Consider the following 9,475-nt stretch of genomic DNA (forward strand, 5'->3'; position numbering starts at 1 on the left):
TGACCCCTGTGTGTGCGCAGGTGGCTGTGGCCGTGGCCCTGGACCTGCGGACCTTCCTGCGCCTCCGCCCGCGCCGCGACGCCCGCGTCCTCGTGGCCCTGCCCAGCATCGGCGCCCGCCTGGGCTGGGAGGCGGCGCCGCTCCGCGGCCTGCGCGCCGCCCTGCCAGGTGAGCGCCCGGGGGGCTGGGGGTGGAAGGGTTGGGGGGGTTTTAAACCTATTTTGGGACCGTTTTAGTACCCGGGTGTGAGACCCGCCCAGAAAGGTGTGAGGTAAAGATCGGTTGGAGGAAAATTTTTTTTTAAAAGAATCGCACGTTGATTAAATCTGCGGCGACAGACGTTCCCGTCCCGGGGGTTTGAGAGGCCGTGGGCGGTGCGAGTAGGTAGGGCAGCCCCAACCCTACGCGGCGCCTGGAGGAGAGAAGCGGTGGTGGAGCAGCCGTGTTGCACAACGCGCCCTCGCTTGGAGCGTGGGAGCTGCGTCGATCGATGCTCCCAGCAGTATTAAAGTGTCTCTTGCAGAGGGTGACCAGGGAGCCAAGATCTGGCCCAGCAGGAGGGGTGCGGCCCTGGGAGGGGGGTTAGCTGCAGCCCAGGCTGGGGCTGTGTTGGTGTCGGCGCTGCTGGGACGTCGCACCAGAAGTGAGAGAGTCCTGCCGCTGTGATCCTGGTCGGGCTGACACTGTGCTGGGGTTTAGGAAGGAATTTGACCCCTTGGGCTGGGGGGGGGGGTAAAATGCCTTCCTCTGTCGGGGGGCACGGCCTCTGCTGGGATCTCTTGAGCACATCATCAAAGCAGGGCGCTGCAGTTCCCCTGTGGCAGCTGGGGGGTGATGTCTTGTGCCGTGTCGGGGTTGACGGTAGTTTTGCTAAGAGGTTAGGCTGGATTTCTATAGGCTGGTTTGGGTGGGGATGGTCCTGCCCTGTGCAGGAGTTGGACCTTGTAAGGTCCCTTCCACCCCACTGCTGGGCCAGTTTCTGGTTCAGGGAGCTGCAAGCACGTCAGGGCCATGGCGTCAGGGGGCAGCTTAATCCAGAGCTGGGTGGGAAGGAGGCTGCTGCCAGGTCACCCTCTCCTTAGCTAGCCTGGGAAGACGATGGGGGAGAGGGCTGCCCTGTCTTGTCAGTGCTCGCTGGCTGCTTCTGGAGCTGTGCTCGCTGCCTAGAGGCTGCAGCTGCCTGGTCTCAGAGGGGTTTCCTTGGCACACATGGGCCTGTCTCAGGCGGGGAGTTGGGCTAGATGACTTCTGGAGGCCCCTTCCTGCCCTATTTCTCTATGATTTCTACAAGTTACTTGGCTCGGATCCGAGCACGTGCCAGGACTTGCGTTATGAAGTGCAACACCAGGTCTCTGGCGCTAGGCTATTTGTATTGTATGTGCAAAGATCAAAGTGCCCTTAATCAGGCGTCCTGTCTCCTAAAGCATCCAGTAGCAGCCTCCCAGTTTGAGGGGGCCCTGGAATATCTCCCCTGACTACAACTGTCTCACAACCGCGTCTGTGCGTCTCGTACGGTTCCAGGCACTGGTGATGTGCTTGCGTCTCGGTTCCTGTCCTGAAAAGCACAGGAGGTGCAACACAACGGGAAGCCCAAAGGCAGGAACAGATAAACTAGGGTGATGAAGGCTGCTGTGGGTAAGGCGAGAGAAGCCATTCGTCAGAGGGGCTGCTTGTCTCTTGGTTTAGTCTTCCTGAGTCCCTGGTCATGTGCATGTCCCTGTGAAGCGGGAGGAGCTGTTCTTGTTCTCTCAAAATGTCTCTGGTTGAAACTTCCTTTGTAAATGCTTGTCCGCTGCTGCATGCTTCCCTAGGTGACTTGGAAGAATCGAAACCTCCAAGCCCAGAACAACTGGACAAACTGCGGGAGTTTGCTGGGATCGCCCATGGAGCCCCAGCCACAGAGAGTCTCGCCACCCTGGCATTTCTCTATTTGTACCTGGCTATTTCAGCTAAATACGGGTGAGATTGTTTGTGCCTGGTTAGGAACGTAACATAATGTCCAGGGGATGCAGTGTTCTCTGCTGACTGTTCTCTCAGAGAGCCACAGGAACCTGTTTAAAACTATAAGGCTGCAATAAAAATAGAGAAGAAGCAGGGGGAGGGGAAGAATTTGCTTTGTAATCTTAGGAATTTACCTTGGAGGAACTTTTTGAAGTTGAGTGGGTGGAAAATTGGCAGGGATGAGCCCCAAACAGACAATCTAGAAATTGGATGAATTGTTTCATGAAATGTTCTAGGCTCCTAAGCATGGTTACTGTGGGAGCTGACAACAGTGCAGGCTATTGAAAAGGCCTTGAATGTAATGTGATCTAGCTACTAATGATGTCATGACTCATCAGCTGTAGCAAGAGAGGCTGAATCCCAAGCTCTGTTTCAGCAATGAAATAAAGCATTGTACAGGTCTGTAGCTACACAGGACATTGCACCAAGTGTGCTCTGGATTCCTTGGTGATAGCTGGAGTCTAGCTGTGTTCCTCAGCTGAAAACCGGAGGTCTTCACTGCGTCTAAGCTACAAAGACTCGCCTTTAGCCATTAGTGCTGGGAGTCTGATGCACAGATGAGCAGTTCCAGATCTGTCCAGGAGACAGCAGCAGTGGACAAACGTGCATGGCCACATACTAGCCAGATCGTCCGTTGCACCAGGATGTATGCTGAATGTAATCCCGTTCCTGGTTTTGGATCAATAGGCTGCTCTTGGAGCTGTTATAAATATTTTTAAGGTACCTTCCTGGGGTGGTATAAATACTAAATAATCCCCCCAATACAAAGCTTAAGAGACTGAGTTTAGCTGGGCTTTCTTCTAGTGCAGGGGTGAGCAAAATGTGGCCCGCAGGCCTGATGTAATCTGCCAGGCCATTCTCTCCAGCCCGCAGGGCCCCTAAAAATGTAGAAAATGAATATTTAGCTACCCCTGGCTGCTTGTCATGAGGCCCTCGATGGCTTGCCAAAACTCGGTAAGCGGCCCTCCGCCTGAAATAATTGCCCACCCCTGTTTTAGCGCAATGGATTTGCAAGGCTGGTCAGCTGCAATAGCTAAAAACTTTTACTGAGGACAGACTCTTTGTATCAATTGGTACCAGCTATTGAGCAATTGCTTTGCTGCAACATTTGTGTTGTTGCACAGCATTTTCATATTCAGGAATGTTTCTGGCACCTGATTTCTCCCTGGGATTTCAAAAATGCAAAAAACAGCCACACGTTAGTCCACGTGTCTAGCTTCCAGCCTGCTTCTGCTGTGGTAGCAATGTTGGGTTGCAGTGGCTGTTGAGGTTCATGTTTGAATGTGGCATTCAGTGTCTTAGCCAGTCTTTTTCTGTTCCAGGGAGGTGCCCAGCATGGATATAGTCGTGTGGTCCGAGCTGCCCACAGGTGCTGGGTTAGGTTCAAGCGCTGCCTATTCTGTTTGCTTGGCAGCAGCCCTGCTGACTGCTTGTGGAGCCATTGGCTGTCCGCTGGAGGAGGGGAAGCCTACAGCCAGGTGAGGTGTCTAGTGAATGCACAAAACTGAGAGAGCTCAGTGCTCCCTAAGTGGCTAAGGAGGGATATTGAAGCCTTTTTTTTCTTCACTTTGTTTTCCTTGCTCTCCCAGCTTGTTGTCAGAGCACTGGGATATGAAATGGGAGTTGGAGACCTCAGCATTTGTATTTAACAGGTGATAAGGGACGGTCTGAGGCAGTGGGTGACATGACTAGGCAGGTACGCAGAGCTGGTACTGCGGTGCCGAATCTGTCAGACCTTCCGCACATGTTTCATTGTCTTTATAACCTGTCTGTGCGGCACGCTGTGGGTCACAGCCATTGTAGAGCTCCCCCAGCTGAACGTTCACCAGGCTGTTGTATTCGAGGCCCGAGGTCCTCTCGGAAGGAGGGTGAGCTCCTAGGCTTCCCTTGGTCTGAGCAGGCTCCTGCACTGGGTGTTCCTGTGGTCTGTCTGGGCACAGGCACCCTGTTTTTTGAGTCACTGCAGAAAGGACTAGCGTGGCCCAACTGCCACCACCTCCGCTACCTGTGACTGTCTTCGGAAGGGTTTCACAAACCTATCGCTGTTCGCTTTCACAAGCCCAAGGAACATGTGGGTCGTGACAGCCCGTCCCCACCTCTTGAGCATTCTCTGGACTTTGTGGCATCCTCTCATCAATCTGAGATCCTTTCTTCCCTGTCTGCTGTCATGCTCATGTCACTTCCTGGACTTGGAGAGTTCTTCCCAGGCAGCTGGTTTCCTTTCATGCTTCTTCCCAAGCTTCCTCTTCTGCAGCAGTCTGAGAGAGACCCTTTTCCTTAACCTCCCAGTTCCCTTATCAAGTGCCACTGCCCAAAAGGTTGGGTTCCCCACATAGGGGGACTCTTGCTTAATAATCTCCCTGCCTCCAGAGTTTGGGAGAAACAGTTTGCCCTGTGTAGGAGCCAAGGCTGCTGTGTTTGAGACATGATCATCAAAATCAGAGTAGTGAGACAGCTGACAGCTCTGAGCCAGGGGCAAAGATTTCTCTTGTCACTTGATGTCGGTTTTATGCCTTTAGGAAGCTAAGAGAACAGGAGTTGGTACCCACACCCCAGATTCAGAATAGAATTTGCCATCTTGTACACACAGCTTCTGATATTAAACCCCCTTCCTAACCTGTACATAGACAGAGTCCCCAGAAAGTTTCACGCACACAAAATCCCTGGTCCCAAATTAGGCAAGTGGCACAAATCTCTTCAACCTTCTCCTGTGGTTTTTCAGCTGCAGTTTTACTACAGTGTAATTTTCAGTTCCAGTTTGAATGCAGAGAAGTAAAGGACACTTTTTGGGGTGTTGGCTTTCATGTAACATCACACTTTTTCTCTTTTTTGCAGTGTTCTGACTTGTGCAAGAAGGGGTCTCAGCTTTTCAGCCCAAGAACATTAACTAGAGGTCATTTATGATCAAGTTCAGTTTTACTTTGACCAGTGGCATTTGTGTGTGCTGCATCCCAAGTGCCCTGCTAGCCAAATATCGACAAATGAGGTCAAAGGGCAGATAAAGAGCTGATTTTTGGATGAGCTCTGAAGAGGAGAGTGGAAACTGCTGGGGGAAGCGGAGGGAGGGCGCTTGGTATTTCTGCCTCTCATTTGCATGGTTCAGTGACTACACTCATTGTTGCACTTAGGAGTGCGTGATGCCTGCATGAAATCAATGTTCGTGCCTCTGCCCCATCATGTAATTACTATTCTGGTCCTTGTACTCTAAAAACCTGTCAGATGCGTGTTCCCCCTGCTTTGATCTGCTCAGACTACAATTGATACGGAGACATCTGATATTAATATCACTGTCAGTGCGCGATACGCTGTTGGAACAGTTGCTAAGAGTGTTCTGGAAAGGAGAGGTTTGCAGAGCTTCCAGCACATGCTGCAGCCTGCCTGGAGAGTGTCTATGTGTGTGTGGACCCACTAAACGTTTATATATAAAAATGTCATGGGGTGAAGAAAAGGATGGGGAGCAATAGGCTGTTTGTTCTGATCCAGGCTAATAGTGTGCTGGGGAAGGGCATTGTAGACCTGCACACAAGTCCGTTTCCCCCAACTATCTGCTTTGTTAATGGTTATTAAAGAACAAATCCAAGAATGGCCGGGGGGGTGTGGAATATGGTGTTCTTGGTGGGTTTGTAGTGGAGGCTCAACCCTGAAGCAAAGTGGAGAATGACTTTGTAACCGGGCAGTCTGCCCATGTTGTTTGTCTTGCAGTAGCGCATGCTGTGCCCTTAGTCCTCGGTGTGTCGGACAGAGCCAGTTCTTGTAACCCCTTGATTTAAGAATCTCCAAGCAGGTGCGACTTGTGTTGTGCTGCTGAGTCATTGCTCTATGCTGAGCCATGCAACTGGCTTCCTGGATTAGAAAAATGCCCTTTCTCGGCTCCAAGTCCATGCTCAAATTATCAGAGCCCAGCACAGCCTGGGACATTACTACATCCTAAACATCAAGGTGCTTAATGGAAATATGAACTTTGTTCTAACGATGTCTCTTGACCCAGTTGTGAGGGGTGTGAGATTTGAGCAGCTGGCAAATGGAGGGAGGAATTGTGCGTGTGAAATGCTACTTTTAATATTCCTTCTCACCTCACAAATTCTGCGTCTATAAATACGCCATGCTGAATTGCAAACACTTGAAAGGGGAGGGAGTGTTTCTCTGAAGGCAGAGGCAGGCTGCCTAGCCTGTATATCTAAAGCTTAAGCTACTCTGGTCCTGACTTGTTCCTGTCGACGCCCTGTCACTGGGTGCTCTTGGGAAGCGATTCTTTCCCAGCCATCCTTGGACTAGTCCTTTGGTTTGTTTTTCATTGTCCTGCTGTCAGCAGAGATGTTGCCAAGTATCTCGTCTTGGACTCTCCTACTGGGCATCCCTTATTGCTGCTTGCTTTTTTTTTTAAAGGATGATTTTCTTAACCTTTGGGTTCCCCCTGACCTTTATATTTCTAAAGGGGATTTTCTCTCTTGTCATTAATGGGAAAGTATCAAGCAGGAGCATACCACTTGGCTCTGCAGCATCACTTATCGTGCTGTCTGGCCCCTTCCTGTGCAGGGGTTGAAACAGCTGGCACCATGGCTCTGTCTACAACCTTCAGGAGATCCTCCCAGCTTTTGCTGCTTTAGCCATACTCTGAGCAGTCCCAGCTCTGTCGAGCACCTTCCCCTCTGTTCTCAGGGCTGTGCTCCTCTTCTGCCATGTGCTACTCTTACGGGGCCACCTGCTAAAGCTTCCCACTAAATAATTAGCGCAGCATGAGGCTTTATCACACCTGGGGCCTCCCACTCACTCCATGGACCACACTGTGGGATGGTGCCTGCTCTTCTAGCACCACCTGGCCTTCAGGGCTCCCCTTGTCTGTTCTTTGTTTCTCACCTGTTGTGTTTTTAAGCTGTTTTCTTTCCTTTCAGGTGGACAGAGGAAGAGCTGGATTTAATTAACCGCTGGGCCTTTCAAGGGGAGCGCATCATCCATGGCAATCCTTCTGGGGTGGATAATGCTGTTGGGACTTGGGGTAGGTTGTTTTTGATTGCTGTTTCTCCTGGCTTCTGAAAGGTCAGGGTGTCAGTTCTGGCCCATATTCCCTGCACTGGTTTGGAGCGGGGAGGAAGGGGTACATGCCAGTCCTGTAAAGCTCCTGATGGCAGATAGAGGCTCCACTCAAGGGGGACATTCTGAAGCAGAAATTTTGCACAAGATAGAGGTGCTTGTGAGTGCTGCAGTGAAAGCCAAGGGCTTTTCAGGCTACTACTTGAATCCCTGGGCTATCTGATTCAGGGTAGATGATGTAGCGAGGCATGAGCATCTCCATCAAGCATCTGAGTACACTGAAAAGGCATCCAGAATCCAGTCTGCAGCTTTGCTGACCTTCACCAATTAGCATAAAGTCTGACTCTCTTGGCAAAAGCTTGAGTAGAAAAAGATGAGCAAACCTCCCTGCAGTATCCAAGGAACAGGTCTGTTTTGATCTGGTTCCCTTGGCTTTACCAGCCTCTTCTAGAAGAGAAGGGCTGTGGTGTTGGCAGAGAACAAAGGGGAGATGTTTTCTCCAGAACAAACCCGCTATACAGTACCAGTTCATTATGAGCCAGGTAATGTAGTATGCACATGAGGCAAAAATAGGGGGAAGAGGGAGAATCGGGTCCTGATCCTAGCTTTGCCATTGGGGATTGGGTGTTACCATCCTGTACCTCAGTTTCCCCATTTGTCAAGTGTGAATAATACAGACCAGAAAGCCTAATGCATTAGATGTCTGAAGTACTTTACAGTCTTACCTCACTTATTCGGGTAGGAGAGGAGAACCTTGCTGCAGGTGTCTGAAATGTAAAAATGTAGAGGCCTTGCACAGGTATGAAAAACAGCTGCAACCCAGATGAATGCATTGCAGCTGTGGAGGCTTAATTAAGATATGCTTCAGAATGCACTGTCAGTGCGCTGCAGTACTTTGTTTAAACAGTCTCGCTAACGAGACCCGATTACAGCAGCAGCTCTCTCATTTCATCGCAAAGTGGGGAAAATGAAAATCTTTCAGCTAGTGCCCTTTCTCTGAATTGGAGTCGAAAGCAAAGAATCCTTGGGCAGATTTAGACTCATTATTTGATTTTTATTGTAGACCAGTGAAGATTTTAGTCTAACTAAGCTTTCCCCGCCTTAAAATGCCTTTCGGTTTTGACAGTCTAGCACCGCTAAGAACAACACGGAAACACACCAACCAATTTTATTCACACCATTTGAAAATCTGCCTTGTTCTTATGCCTCTGTTCCTTGTGGCTACTTACTCCTGTAGTGGGTGAGGTGGTAAAAGTGAAAAGCTCCTATATGTATGAAAATAGCATGTTCCCTCCAGGTATACTGTGTCCTAAAACTGTGCATTTTGCTTTAGGTGGAGCTCTCCGGTACCAGTCAGGAAAAATCACACCATTAAAGAGGTAATGCAAGTTAATAACATGGATACGACAAGTGAAACATGGCAAACTTAACACGTCCCTGTAGTGTCAAGGCATGAGGGTAACAAAATGCTGAGCAGAGCAGTAGAAGAAGCAGACCAGTCTGTGGGATGGGGCCTGCAGTAGCTTTAACACTTCTAGCCAATTTTGTCCTGGTAGGAAAAGAATGAGATCAGGGATGTTGGGTTTCTGTCAAAGTTAGACAAAACCAGTGCGGGGAATCAATATTAATTTCATGGCCTCGTGGGCAGTGGCATCTGGTCCGCTCCTGACAGCAAACAACTTTCTTTTTTTCTCTTTTAAAGAAGCCAATAACCCCCATCCCCACAAACCTTCCTGCTTATAGAATTTCAGAACAGTGCAAAAACTGAGCTGCAGAGCCCTGGAAAGGGAGACCAGTCCCAGGTTTCACACGCTGCCTATATATGATTGTCTTGTTCTGGAGGGGGCTGGTCTGAAAACAAGGTGGTGTGCTGTGACTAAGGTCATGGTGCAGTAGAGAGGAGCAGGTGACAGAACCTGTTGCAGCTCCTTGACTCTCTGCCCTGCTTTGTCGCAGCCTGAGTTAGAGCATCCTGTTTGCTCCCAACCTAGGCTCTTCGCCGTCCTTAGCACCTACTTCATATGAAACATGGAGGATTTTTTACTGAGTGCCTTCACTTTTTTTTATATTTAAATCACTGCCATAACCCCAATATTTTGTGGGGCACCTGAGGGAAAACAAATTAACCAGCTTTTGCTAAAATGATCTTCCATGAAATATGTGGCTGCCAATGTCAACTCTATTAGGCTTCAGAGTGAACGACTTAATGAAATAAATGGCCTCTCATAGTAGTTGCAGCCATGCCTGCTATGGGACAGGGAAATCTGGGTGAGGGGGATCCCCTACCCTCCATAAATGCTGACCTCGTGAAGGAACACCTTGAGGAGCTGGCGAGCGTCATAGCCCAGCCCCTGGCACGGATCTTTGAAAACTCCTGGCGCTCTGGTGTAGTGCCCGAAGACTGGAAGAAGGCCGGTGTGGTGCCGATCTTCAAGAAAGGGAG

The 9,475-nt window shown here is 49.9% G+C and overlaps 1 protein-coding gene across 1 annotated transcript in view; it reads left to right on the forward strand.

Moving 5' to 3' along the window:
- Positions 1-5: 5 nt before the first annotated feature.
- Positions 6-9,475, forward strand: part of MVK (mevalonate kinase) — a gene marked incomplete at its 5' end in the record, with an annotated part of 18,173 nt that continues 8,703 nt past the window's right edge. Inside the window, 5 exons of the mRNA XM_019539382.1 lie at positions 6-168; positions 1,812-1,959; positions 3,324-3,479; positions 6,894-6,997; positions 8,366-8,411. Coding sequence (XP_019394927.1) covers positions 6-168; positions 1,812-1,959; positions 3,324-3,479; positions 6,894-6,997; positions 8,366-8,411 — 617 coding nt within the window. The remainder of the gene's footprint in view (positions 169-1,811; positions 1,960-3,323; positions 3,480-6,893; positions 6,998-8,365; positions 8,412-9,475) is intronic.

Source organism: Crocodylus porosus, unplaced genomic scaffold (genome assembly GCF_001723895.1).
Source record: "Crocodylus porosus isolate Cpor-Errol unplaced genomic scaffold, CroPor_comp1, whole genome shotgun sequence".
Classification (NCBI taxonomy): domain Eukaryota; kingdom Metazoa; phylum Chordata; order Crocodylia; family Crocodylidae; genus Crocodylus; species Crocodylus porosus.